Source organism: Lissotriton vulgaris, chromosome 10, assembly GCF_964263255.1.
Source record: "Lissotriton vulgaris chromosome 10, aLisVul1.2, whole genome shotgun sequence".
In the NCBI taxonomy this organism is placed as follows: Eukaryota; Metazoa; Chordata; class Amphibia; order Caudata; family Salamandridae; genus Lissotriton; species Lissotriton vulgaris.
In genome coordinates this window covers 894,934,810-894,949,142 of record NC_141698.1, presented here as the reverse complement: position 1 = coordinate 894,949,142, position 14,333 = coordinate 894,934,810, and the positions used below count along the sequence as shown (strand labels likewise).

Below are 14,333 nucleotides of genomic sequence, written 5' to 3'. Positions count from 1 at the left end.
AGAGAAAACAACAGCGCAGCGGCTTCCGCAAAGCGGGAGCGGCAAGATGTTAAAATGCGGTTGTGGGCAATTCGGTACAAAAGGGGGTAGTGATGGACGGAGCATCTGAATCAATCAAACAGTCACACCCAGTCAAAAGATCTGGGTTTAATCCATCACCGTTCTTTAGCCCAGTCTGCCACCCCAGTTCAGAGATGGCTATATGCAAATCAGTCTAACCCTGTGCCTCATGGGAACAGTCCAGCACGAACTGCCAAGCCATGTCTTCCCTGGACCGGAAAAAAAGCTTCCGAGGACCGGTTTCTGGCATTCCAGCCGTCTTCAGCCCGGCTTGCTTGAATCCAGTGGCAAAGTGAGCAAGGGACTCATGTCTGAGCATACCCTGCCACACTTATGGCGGCCAGAAGCTGTACAAAAGGGTGTGGTGATGGACGGAGCATCTGAATCAATCAAACACTCACACCCAGTCAAAAGATCTGGGTTTAATCCATCACCATTCGTTAGCCCACTCTGCCACCCCAGTTCAGACATGGCTAAATGCAAATCAGTCTGACCCTGTGCCTCATGGGAACAGTCCAGCCCGAACTGCCAAGCCATGTCTTCCCTGGACCGGAAACAAACTTCTGAGGACCGGTTTCTGGCATTCCAGCCGTCTTCAGCCCGGCTTGCTTGAATCCAGTGGCAAAGTGAGCAAGGGACTCACGTCTGAGCATACCCTGCCGCACTTATGGTGGCCAAAACCGATACAAAAGGGGGTGGTGATGGATGGACCATCTGAATCAATCAAACACTCACACCCAGTCAAAAGATCTGGGTTTAATCCATCACCGTTCTTTAGCCCACTCTGCCACCCCAGTTCAGACATCGCTATATGCAAATGCGGTCCGGTCCTCACAGGCAGAGAAAACAACAGCGCAGCGCCTCCCCTTTATCAAAAGAGAGGGAGACCAATATTATATCTCTAGTTATGGCCGCCTCCTCATTATGCCAGATTGCCAGCCGTAGTATTGTTGGAAGCCGTCCATCTGATGCAGTTCCCTAGATAATGTAAGCAGAACTCCTCATGACAAATGTAATGGGGAGTTGATATTGGGGTTGAGGGGAGCTTTCACCAAAACCTATGTTCTTTTCCGCTGTAGAGCCACGCAGTTTGAAATAACCTGCACTCCCGCTCCATTTGTTGCAATAGAAGTGTGTCGTGACTTATATGTCTTGAGTTGACGTGGCAGCAGTCCACCCCCCCACCCCCGAGGCTGTGGGAGATTAAAGAGAGAGTCAATTGACTTTGATAGCTGCATCCTATTTTTTTGTCGTTAGACCTGGCATCTTTTGCCATGATTTCCATGGTGCTTTTGCTTCTGACGTCCTGTTTGATTGTGTGATGCATTTTGCTTGTGCTGATTTTAGGACTCTGGGCAATTTACCACTGCTAAAATACAAGCGCTCCCTATTTAAATGGTATCACTGATTGGATTATCCATGATATGCATATTTTATTTACTAGTTAATCCCTAGTAAGGTGCACCAGAGGTACCCAGGCCCTGTAAACCAAAGGATACTAGTAGGCCTGAAGCACTAATTGTGCCACCCACATGAGTAGCCTTGCAAACATGTCTCAGGCCTGCCGCTGCAGTGTCTGTTGGTGCAGTTTTAAGTCATCCCTAAGGTGGGACCAAGGCAGCCTATGGGCAGGGTGCAATGAGTTTAAAATGTAGGACATGCACTGGTGTGTATTACATGTCCTAATAGTGAAAATCTTTTACGTTTAATTTCCCACTGGGAACTAAGAAAGATTTGGATTGTGGGGTCTCTGAACTCACAAATGTAAAAATACATCTTTTTTGTGAAGTTGTTTTTTGAATTGTAAGTTTGAAAGTGCCACTTTCAGAAAGTGGGCATTTTCTTGCTTAACATTTCTGTGCCTGTAAAATACACATCCAGGTTGGCTGACAGTTGGGCTCTTGTTCATTCACTCTAGACAGTCGCACAAAGGGAGCTGAGGTATGCCCTGGATTTCATTATGGTCCATCATCAGGTGATGGGCCTTTCTGAGCTAGAGTGGTGGTAGGAGTTGTCCCTGAAACCTGAATTGGGCTGTGCCTGTCCGCACACAAAACAGTCTCTGACCACCTGTAGTGTGTCTGGAGCCACGGCAGGGAAAGGCAGGGTCTTGCACACTACAATGTCTTTCCTTTGAAGTTTGCCTACTTTAAAGGCAGAAGCGGTATAAGTATTGGACCTCTGACACCCAAAATCAGAAAACGTCTGGACTGAGGACAATCTGGCAGGAAGAAGAGCTGGAGAAGCTGTCTGGAGGGACTGCCACTTTGCTGTTTACTTTGCTGTGTTTGCCTACTGCTGTGAAACTTCAGTCCTGGGAGTGAATGGACTTTGTTTTCTGTATCCTGCTTCCAAGATTTCCAAGGATTTGAGTTGAACTTGCCTCCTGATAAGAAGTCTCAGGGCCGTCGAAGACTTCACCTGCCAGTACCTGGGCTCTTCTGATGAGAGTCCCGACTTGCCAAGCAGTGCCAAATCCAGTTCCTGGGCCCTTTCAAGTGCAACCTGATGACCTTAAGGAGAAAATCCATGCACCAACTCTCACTGCCTGTTTTTTATCAAAAATGTATACATCGCCAGTGCCTGCCCCGAAGAGTGGTCCCACTCATTGCATCAACCACAGCTTTCACTGCAGACCCCAGCTTGCCATTCGCAGTGCGTAAGAAAAATCGCTGTAGCGTGAATTACGAGCACCGTGTCACAGATGTCCGCCAAGGCACCCACTCTAAATACAATGCAGCACCTGCTTCACTGCTCTGGAATTGATACAGCACCTGCTTCACTGCGTTGCATTGACACAGAATGTTGACACAGAACTTCAGAATTTTTGACACATCGTCCCTGGGCGCCAGTTCTTCATCCACTCCGCATTAAGGAACTGAGTCCGCGTGTCCAGACACCGACATATCACATGCCTTGCCAATAAGGAACAGGCGCAACACCTTCCCTGCCAATTAATAACCTGCCTAACATTAAGGAACCAACGTATCATCACCTCTTCCAGTAAGGAATAAACGCATCACCTCCCCTACGTAGTAAAGAACTGATGCAACACTTTGCTTTTCCAGAGTGTCGCTGTCCCTGCGCCTCGCACCATCTTTGATTTTTGACCTTTCTAAGGTGCTTTGAGCTAAAACCACTGCATCCATTGATTTCTAAGGGCTAAACTTGATTAACATTTTAAAAGTTATATTTTCACTTGTGCATGTTGGATTTTTGTTGTTTTGATCTTGATTTATTTAGATAAATATGACCTATTTTTCTAAACTGGTGCGAACACCTTTTGTAGTATTATCACTGCGTTACTGTGTGCTTGTACAAATACTTTATATATTGCCTCTGAGATAGGCCTGACTGCTCGTGCCAAACTGCAGTGGTGTTGAACAGAGGTTATCTCCGCTGTTCTGACTCTCTTACCCTGACTAGAGTGAGGGTCCCTATTTGGACAGGGTGCAAATCACTATCAACCAGAGACTCCATTTCTAACAGATGTCCATGATACTGCAGCCGAGAATGTGACTCACAAGCATGTTTGTTCGTAGTAACTGATAACTGATAAACGGTGGCAAAACTGTTCAATGAGACCAGAAGTTCCTGTCCGGTCACATACATTAGATGCACTTTTTAAGGCTTTTTATAGTGATTATTTGGAAACTGACACTGTTAATGCTCAAGTAGATTACTTTATGACAAACAAAAGCCCACTTTTACCTCTATTATTACTCTGACCCATTCTGAAACTATATCAGCTGTTTGTGAAGAGAACAACGGTAAGGTAGCAGGCTTGGATAAACTTCTGGCTGTTTTTTTGCACTGAGCATGATGTATGGGCACCTTATATAAATACCCTCTCAAATACCATGCAGAAGGTGCTCTGGTCCCAGATTCATGGAAGAGTGCTGAAATAGTGACAATCTTTAAACAAGGATGTCATAATATACATGCCAATTACCAAACAATCAGTTTAATCGATAATATGCAGTAGATATTCTTCAAGCAAGTCCTTAATAGGCGCATGCCTTGGATGATCGAAAATTTGATTTTTATTCTATACCAGGCCGGATTTAGAACAAGAACAAGTATGATTGGCCTAGTCTTTTGCTTCCTCTTGAATAAGTGGGGGCCTATGGACATCGTCCGGTGCACCCTTTATGTTGCCTTGTTGATTTACGGCCAGCAACTGACATTGTCATGGTCCCAAGAGTGAAACTGTGGAGGTGCATGCAGAGATAGGAGATCCTTCAGACTTGTTCAATTTAATAAGAAGGTTTTACACACATAATTGAGTTATGGGCCAGCAAACTGTCCGAAAGCATGGATGTGAGCACAGGAGGTTGGCAGGGCTGCGTTTGGCCTCATCCTCTTCCTCAATGGTTATGTAGTATCCCTAACTAACTCCCCTGTATTCTTTGGCCAGAGAGTACCTGCTTTACTCTCTTTATTAATATCTAAAACCCAGAGATGGCTTCAGATGTTGTTACAGAGGTTTGCCACTGTCAGTAGCATCTATGGCTTGAAAATTAATGCATCCAAGACTAGATTTATTACATCTAATCCCCATAGAAATGTCAGTGGCAAAATGAGGCTGAGTACAATCTCTTTGGAGAAAATGAAATAGTTTGTTTATCTTGACATCACACTTTCTGACTCTCAAATATAGCCTTCAAAAATTTAGAAAAGCACATTGATACTGAAATGTAGGGACTCTGCAATAGTCAGGTTTGCAAAGCACACACAACTTTTCCTGTGTCTCCGACTACCAAGATTTTTGAGCACAGGCAGTTATTTCTGCCTTGGAAGGTTCAGAATTATGTGGGAATAGTGTTGCAAAGTCCATTGGAAAAGCTGAAAATGATTTTGTGAGATGCTTGTTGAAGCTTCAATAGAGCTCTCTGCTATTGTTGTTGAGATTAGACTGGACCTTTAAACCAATAGAGGGGTATGCTATTACAGCCCATTCTATATTGTATTCAAATCTTCTCAGAGATGAACTAGAAACATATTAGGAGAGGCTGTGTGATGCCATTGCAAGACCATAGGCACTTAAGATTCCTTGACTGATATACATTCAAATAGTTTAGAAAATCTCGTATTAAGTGAGTCTACTACTTTATCTATTTTTTCTTGAGCCTACATCGTGAATGAGAGGTTCTGGTACTTGGTCTCAGAGAAACAACAGACCTCACCACCCCAGCCAGATTGTCCACATGCTTCCTATCTCAGAAATCAGACTATATAGTCAAAGAATTTTTGGATTAGATGAAATCTTCCTCATCAAGAACTGTGTTCATAAGGCTAAGATTGGGTATCCCTCTCATAGCATTCTTTATGAGTACGTGGATGTCATCTGAACTTGAGTGTATGCTGTGTTCAATTTGCCACTAAGTTGAGAAAACAGAGGGTCATGTTTTACTTTTTTGCATGCGTTATACAAGGACAAGATCTAGATGGGTTAAGCCACTTTGCCCGGTGCTGGGATTTAGGATCCACTAACCTGCTATAAAAACATGTTTGATTAAGTCTGTGTGTTTTTTCTACCATCTCAAAATTTCTACAATCAACTTGGCAAATAAGATCCAAAGTATTGCAGTTATGATAATATTGATCTGTGTGTACAAATGGTATATTGATGAATTTATATATGCGTTTTAAAAATTATAGAAACCCTTGAGTGTGCCACTGCTGGAAGCAGGGAATGATTATCCTCTTGGAGATCTGGAACACATTTCCTTTATCTATAGAGATGCAAGCAGCCAGGCAGTATTGTGGAACACCATTAGTAAACATTCCTACCTGTTGAAATCATGCAGCCTTCCCTTCTCACTCAGACATGAACTCTGTATGTCATTTGTGACCAGTTTCTGATCTTCTCCTCCAGACCAATGACTGCAGCCTGGAAGAATGGGCGAAACTTTTTGCTGAAGTCAAAGAAACCCTGGTACAGTATTGATGAAATATTATCTTATTAACTATCGTTATTTTTGGAGGTGTTTTAGGGTGAGAATCAATTCAGTATAGTGCAATTTTTGAATATTTCCTCAGTGAAAGTATTGCAATATATGATCATTTAAAGACTACTCAGCAATGACAGATTTGTACTTATTGTTTTACTAGCTCACAGCCAATTACATATGCAATTTTCTTGTACTAGGTTATTTTCAATGCTTATTGGTATTATAATACTTTCATATTGTTTCATTATTTCAGAAAGACACTGGGTGTGTGGTGGATCACCTTCTGTTAGGCGGAAATCCAACGGTGGTAAGTTCTTAATTGTTAGATTGTTCTGTTTTCCGATTTCATCTTTCACATCTTATCCCTAATTCATAAATATGATCCTAATTGAAATTGTCTGTCTTTAGTGATGTAGTGATATCTCCCCTGAGCACCTCAGGACAATACTTGGTGGCTATCTCTGGGATGTCTCACATCAGTAGAGTTCTTCTTGACTGTCTATGGTTATGTCACCCCTGAGAATCTGAGAACTGCGCTTGATGTCTGTCTCTGGTGCTGTTTACCACAAATACCTCAGTACATGACTTAGTAGGCATCTTTGAGGTGGGACTGTTTACTCTTAAAGGTTTTATCATCACTCCAGTGTAGAAACATTGATAACTCTAATGAGGCAGCACCAGCTCAATGCAGATGATAGCCCAACTCTTGGTTTAACCCCAGGATGGATCACCTACAACACTACTCCAGCCTTACTTCTGGGCATTGCCCTGATATATTGGAGTGGCTATGGCGCAATTCATTTAGAAAATATTTATTCACACATGCTGATGAAAATAGCACACTAATCCAGCAGCTTGTGCAAATATTGTCTGATTTACTTATATATTTCTTTTGATCCTAGTACTGGGTAAAGAGAGTAAGAAAATTGAACATGTGCCTGGTGTCCCTGAAAGTTTTTTACCTGCTTATATGATGGTTTCCAATGAAAGTATTGATAAATCCTTGGACAATACATGCCATTAGACACCCTTGAATCTTCTCAACTTTTTCACATAGTTCCGCAGCTTTAGTAGGTTCATTGCTGTGGTCAGTGTTTAGGATCATATTGATTTTTGAGTGAAGGGTTCCATTAAAGCAGACAGGCTGATACCTCTCTTATATTTTGTGTTACCAAAAGCCCACATTTTGCCTATTCTTCTTTTCCTTGGTTGAGCAGTGTCCTAAAGTGTGTCTTCCTGGTACTAATCTTTATTTTAATGCCCAATACTACCTTTACAGCATTGTGTAGTGCAGATCTTTGAGAATCGTTATATTTTGGAGGGATTATAATAAATAAGTACCGAAAGAGTTCCTTTTAAGTTTAAAAAAGATTTCTTATAGGCAAATCCTATGCCAGTAAATAAGACATTCAGATTGCATAAAGGAGACTGGAAATCCACTCTCCAAATACAGTATGTGCCTCTCCTGCTGACACTTCGTCTGCGGGGTTTGTAGACTGCACAGGGTTTGTTGGGGGTTGGAAACTGTCAGCAGATAAGTTGGCAGCAGTCTCCCTTGGATGTAGGGCTAATGTCTATATAGGAATATGGGGGCATATTAGCAAGAAGCTCGTTAAAATTATCTCACTTTTAGGTGCAGGAAACTGCCACGAAAGCGGAGGTAATGGGCTTGATAATATGCGCTATAGAATTCCAATAGAAGCACATCTAACCTGGGCTTTTTTTGGAATTCTATTGCGCATATTATCAACCCATTATTGCCGCTTTAGCTGCAGTTCCCTGCCGCTAAAACGGCGATCCTTTTAACGAGCTTCTTGCTAATATGGCCCAAGGTGTGGAAGTGGTATTTGTTATAGAAGCTATATTTTCAGAAATCATACATATTGAAATAAGTGGTCTTGTGCTTCCAGATTAAATATCAATTTAGGATTTTCATGGGTTTCAAGGAATGTAGTCAATACTAAAAAGAAAAGTAATTTAAAGCTTAGGTATGTATACATAAGAAGTCCCTATATAACATGAAGCAAGCTCTGGCAAGGCTAACCGAAGATAGGTCTCTGCCGCAGTTTTGAGCTAACTCCTCTCTTAAGTTAAAGCACTGCTCTGTTTTACCACTTTAGACCGTAATACATGGCTAATTAATTTGTCACTGAAATGTAAAGGAATGCTCTACGTTTGGCTAGAAATGTACCAGAATGTGTTTATGTCTCTAAAGTAAACCATAAAACATTGCAGAATGTCATAACACAAGGCCACATAACAGAACCACTGACACATAAAGGGAGCAACACAGTACAACAGTCAAAAGTGAATTCAAATTCAAAAGAAAGTACCTAGCCTGGCAGTTTGGGCTGGACAGTTCCCATTGGGTACAGGGTCACGACTGATTTGCATATGACTGGGTTCAAACTGAATGGCTTGGAGAGCAAAAAAATGATGTATTTAAGCCCAGATCTCTGTACTGGGGTGAATGTATGACATTGTTCTGCATTCTGTCCATCAATTGTTCTTTTTGCATTTGTCACTTTGAGTGGGACGGGAATGCCCAGACGTTGGTCCTGTGCTCTCCATGCCACTGGAGTCTTAGCTCTCCTGGCTGATGAGGGGTGAAACCCCGAAACCGGTCCTAGAAAGCTTGTTTCCAGTCCAGGGATGACCTGGCCTGCCAGTTCGGACTGGACTGTTCCCATTGGGCACAGGGTCAAGACTGGTTTGCATATGGCTGGGTTCAAACTGGAATAGCATGGTGAGAAAAAAATCAATAGATTTAGGCCCAGATCTCTGTACTGGGGTGAATGTATGACATTGTTCTGCATTCTGTCCATCAATTGTTCTCTTTCCATTTGTCACCCCGAGTGGGACGGGTATGCCCAGACGTGGGTCCCATGCTCTCCATGCCACTAGAGTAAAGCTATCCTCGCTGATGAGGGGTGAAAACCTGAAACCGGTCCTAGGATGCTTTTTTCCAGTCCAGGGAGAGCCTGCCCTGACAGTTCAAGTTGGACAGTTCCCACTGGGCACAGGGTCAAGACTGATATGCATAGGACCAGGTTCAAACTGGAATGGCATGGTGAACAAAAAAACAATGAATTTAGGCCCAGATACTCGTACTGTGGTGAACGTATGACATTGTTCTGTATTCTGTCCTTCAATTGTCCTTTTTGAATTTGTCATCCGAGTGGGACGGATATGCCCAGACATGGGTCCCGTGCTCTCCATGCCACTGGAGTCAAACTATCCTGGCTGGTGAGGGGTGAAACCCCGAAACCGGTCCTAGGATGCTTTTTTTCAGTCCAGGGAGGACCTGGCTTGGCAGTTCGGGCTGGACTGTTCCCAGTGGGCACAGGGTCAAGACTGATTTGCATATGGCTGGGTTCAAACTGGAATGGCATGGTGAGCAACAAAACTATGGATTTAGCCCCAGATCTCTGTACTGGGGTGAATGTATGACATTATTCTGCATTCTTTCCATCAATTGTTCTTTTTGCATTTGTCACCCCGTGTGGGACGGGTATGCCCAGGCGTGGGTCCCATGCTCTCCATGCCACTGGAGTCAAGCTATCCTGGCTGACGAGGGGTGAAACCCCAAAACCGGTCCTAGGATGCTTGTTTCCAGTCCAGGGAGGCCTTGGATCAGCAGTTTGGGCTGGACTGTTCCTATTGGGCACAGGGTCAAGACTGATTTGCATATGGCTGGGTCCAAACTGAAATGGCATGTGAGCAAACAACAATGGATTTAGGCCCTGATCTCTGTACTGGGGTGAATGTTTGCCATTGTTCTGCATTCTGTCCATCAATTGTTCTTCATGCAAAGGTGAATACAACACAACCACACTAAAGCACATTCAAAATACAACGTCATAATAGAGGAGCAAAACACAACACAAACAACAAAATAAGATATCACCACAATAACAACATGTGACACAACATATATGTACAAATATTCTTCTCTTACATTAGGAGCTCCAGAAGTCTGTTTTATAATACAGGGTTAAAAGGTGTTTGCACCAAGAACTTCCAGAATAATTTTCGAGGACATGTAATAGCTCAGGCTAAAAATGCTTTGTGATGCGCCCTAAGTGTTCTATCTGTGACCTTAATTTTATTCTTTTTAGATTGAAAGACAATCCAGGCTAAAATAATTACCAGTTTCTCTGTTCTCTTCTAGGAAAAAATTGCGGTTGAAGTTGGGAAGGCTCTGGAACAAATCCGTGGCCCTGTCAGAGACCTTTTGGTAACACTAACTTATTTGGGTTATAATTGTGTGATATATGTTTCCCAATTTATCTTGTGACTGACTCACCAAGGCACCCCATTTCAGGGCACTTTGAAATATAAGAGCTAACTTAGACAAACAACTTATCTACAGCGTCTTCCCTGGACACCCTCTATAAATGCAGGATTAGTGATTTATATCATAATGTAAATATGTACAGAAACTATCCACATATTCTCCAAAATGAAAATGTGTAGGCTGTCTACGGGACTCCCCTCTCAATATAGGCTACCACTAACCATTTAACTTAGAACTAAAGGTATGCCTCCATTAATTGCCACTGCAAACATGGTAGCTTCATCAAACTGTTGGTGTGTACCCAAATAAAAAAGCATATGGGGTTTTGAAGTCTCAAGAGTAGACATCGAAAAATAATACCATTGACAAGTGAAAAATGCAAGAAATCTATAGCTCCATGTTGAGGAATGCTGTCAGTTCAAACTCCATGTCCTTGTCCAGTAGCATTTCCACAAAATTGTTCCTCCTTACCTCACAGCATCCTAAAACTTGGCCCCACTCAAGTCTATTTCACTCATCCATCAATCCATTTAATAAACATTATCCTTTCAGGTTTTTTTCATTGAAGGCTACAGGTTTATTGTCTTTGGGGCAGCCATCTAGAACTGTCTTTTTCACTCTGATAGACACATCGAGCACATGCATGAGTTTGTCTTTAGGTTCTAGAGATATGTTACGCCTCTCAAATCCCTAAAAATAAATAGAATACCTCATTGCTTTTCATAAGTCACACAGCTGGGGAGGAATGAATTTCTGAGCCACCAAAAAAGGCCTTGGCTAAATTTATTTCAGTAAGCCTGAGTAATTTTCCCAGAAGGGCCTGATCCATGCAAATGTGTCCTCTTCCAACAAGATTTTTTCTGCAACTGATGACATGCTTGGTACTCTGACTTTAAAGGACCAAAATCCTGGATCACTGCAGATCTGCATAAAGTATCTAAAATTACATACTGAGCAATAATGTGATGGACTGGAAGAGGCCCAACCTGATTGCAAGCTGCTGGGATGAATTCGAACATAACACTCATCATCATTTATTTTTCCAGTTTATAAGTCAGACCATAATACATTTTTAAAGAGTGCTCATGTTTTCTGCTTAAAATTGGTATACATAAACTAAAATGATTTACGAGACGAAACAGTACACACCTTGTGGGTGCAGACACCTTTTGCATTCCTCATAGTCAGAAAATGTTAATTCCAATGTAATTAGGGAATGCAATGGAGAACCACTAATTGAATGTAAAATGCAGTCTGCCTGGAATGGTTTATATGGAGGTGGCCACCAAGATGATGTCAATCTTTGCCAACTGCCCTTAGATTTCACTTCTCAGTTACAGTTTTGATTCACCAGATTCCTTGGTGAAGCACTGAACCTGAAGCCTGAGCACCTCTTGACAGTTCTTGACAAAATTTGATCAAGATGAATCGATACTATAAGGGAGTCTGAGTTCAAAACCTCTCTTACCCCCTTGGTTAATGGAACAGCCTGAATAGCTGTATTGAGTACCCAATAATGACCATTTAACTAGAAGCTGGACAATATAACATGCTTCATTTGATGCTTAGGGTCAAGGTTAGGAGACTGTAAAGCCTGAAGCCACTACATTATACTTGCTGTATTAGGTCAATACTAGCAATGACATCTGTCTTGTCCCAACATGTTTATTGTCCTCCTCATGCCCCTGTAACCCTAATGGAAGACTACAACCATGCCTTCTAATTGCTCTCTTGCAATAGTTTATCTTTTTACATTATGGTTTCTTATATTTAACTCTGGTGTTTTGCCTGACTGCAGTTCAGTTATATCGCTGCACTTTTTGATTATGAAGGAGAGGAACAGGGATGCAAAGTCATTGCTAGCTATGAATTGGTATTTTTTCATATGTTATAAGTATGGCAATGCCATGTTATTCATTTTTCCAGTCCCTTTTTGATAGTCCTAATGAGGCAGCAATATATTCCAACAATGATACACACCACCCATTGTAGGTACCAGCACCAGCATCCAATCAGCTATGTCATGATACTATGTAGTTGTAGATGTAACACAAATTACTGGAACAGCTCTTGAATTGAACCCCCATAAAGTAAAAACAAGGGAACCCTACTCACAAGTGAGCCTGAGTGATTAAGTATTATAAGAAACAACAGTAGCTCCAGTGGGAAGATACTTAAATGCTGATTCAAGAATTGGCGAAGGTGCGCGTATATATGCTGGGATTGGTGTGAGTTGTCAGATAGAGAAAGACACATGAACACAATGATTCTGTTCTTCAATGTTTGTATTGAAAATATATTTTCCAGTGAAAAACAATATTTAACGATTTACAAGAAATATTTACAGTTGTGTATTGTGTCCCAAGTGAAATTATGAACCAAAAAAATTTATATAACAATATGTGCGAGGTTTCAGATACACTTTGTGGTTTACAAAAAGCAAACAATATCTTTTTTTAATTTTTCAAGTACATAACATCTATATGATGATAGAATGCCAGTTGCAATGGTTTGCTTTTTCTCAATTGTCGACGGCGTTTCGACCCTAGTATGGATGTAGGGTCTCTTCAGGACCTATGGTGTGGGGCACATCTGATTTCGAATTGACTAGAGTATACGTTGTGCACCAGCGTCAGTCTTCCCGAGGTGCAATGACACCTCGGGAAGACTGACGCTGGCGGTCTTGCTGCTAAAAGACAGGAAAGAAATGAACCCTTTTCCGGGAAATGCAAACAAGCACCCGCATTGATTGAAATAATTATTACAGGCTTCAGAATCTTCACGCAAGCCAGAGAATCTAAAGGACAGCCATTGGGCATCCCAGAATTGCTGCAACGTGTCCCTCTATGCACAGTTCGTTTTTAACATTTTCCACTTACTTTTTCAAAGCAGCAAAACCTGCAGTCTTAGGAAAGCATTCCTTCTGCTCCCCAACTTTCCACACTCCGAGAGTCTTCTCAGGGGGAGGGACACTTTATTTTGGCGCAAAGGAAAAGACTGAAAATCATGCAGAATACTTTATTACAGACTTTATTAAAAAGCAAGACTCTGCATCCAAGGAAAGTCGTGAAAGTTTTCCTTTGCACTTTCTGCAAGAGAATATGGCCTGCGTGTTTAGAAGACAAACCACGTGGGCAATTCAAATGTCAGAGAGACTGCCTCCCGTGAACAAGGCTCTGGTGAGCAGAAACGTTGGGAACAGTGAGCCTCTTTGCCTTCGTGTCGTTCCACTCATTAAAGAAATTTCAAAGCAGCATTTCCGGAGTCAGTGCACTTCTTTCCATGGTAAAGGAGGATTATTGGCATTGTTTTCTGGAAGCCTCGCACGAGAAGCACTGACCGCCCTGAAAAGGTTTAGGCTCCCTGCGTGGCAAATGGTGTTTGTGGAGATATATATATATAAATATATATATATATATACCGTTATTGTATGAAATTGTATGAAATTGGGGTATTAGTTGAGAATAGTGACTGACTACCCACCTCAAATAAAAATCACAATCCTTGTCAGGGTGAAGTAATAAAGTCACTACATTATTCTGAGCCCAACCCCTTGGTAGCTATATCATTGACCAGACAAGAAATGTGTAAGTTATGTATATAGCACCAACACAGTAATAGATTCAAAACACAACAAAAGGAAAATCCCAACCTAATCTGGAAGAATAGTTTACATTTTACATTTTATTGATTAAAATAGCACCAAAGCAATTAAAGTTCAATAAAGGAAACCAAACAAATGAATTTGAAAGTTTAAAATCGAATAGCATCAAAAAGCGCTAAGCATCAACCTCAATCTACTTGGCCTGACAAGCACCAAGGCAGAAGTTATGGGTGACCACAATGGAGTGTGGGTAGGATACAGAAACCAGGTTCTACCCATTCAGACGTTTTCCTCCTGACTCAGTTTCTGGAATGAAAATCTAAAACCTTCAGAGGAGCAAGGCAGCATGCAACGGCCAAAGGGGGCTCATCAACATTGGATATCTGTTGGATGAGGTCTCAGTGAAGTGCTGACTTTT

The 14,333-nt window shown here is 41.9% G+C and overlaps 1 protein-coding gene across 1 annotated transcript in view; it reads left to right on the top strand.

Moving 5' to 3' along the window:
- The window catches only part of LOC147688971 (uncharacterized), a 55,890-nt gene that overhangs the window by 20,697 nt on the left and 20,860 nt on the right, over positions 1-14,333 (top strand). Inside the window, exons 5-7 of the mRNA XM_086939991.1 lie at positions 5,939-5,998; positions 6,268-6,321; positions 10,186-10,251. Coding sequence (XP_086796117.1) covers positions 5,939-5,998; positions 6,268-6,321; positions 10,186-10,251 — 180 coding nt within the window. The remainder of the gene's footprint in view (positions 1-5,938; positions 5,999-6,267; positions 6,322-10,185; positions 10,252-14,333) is intronic.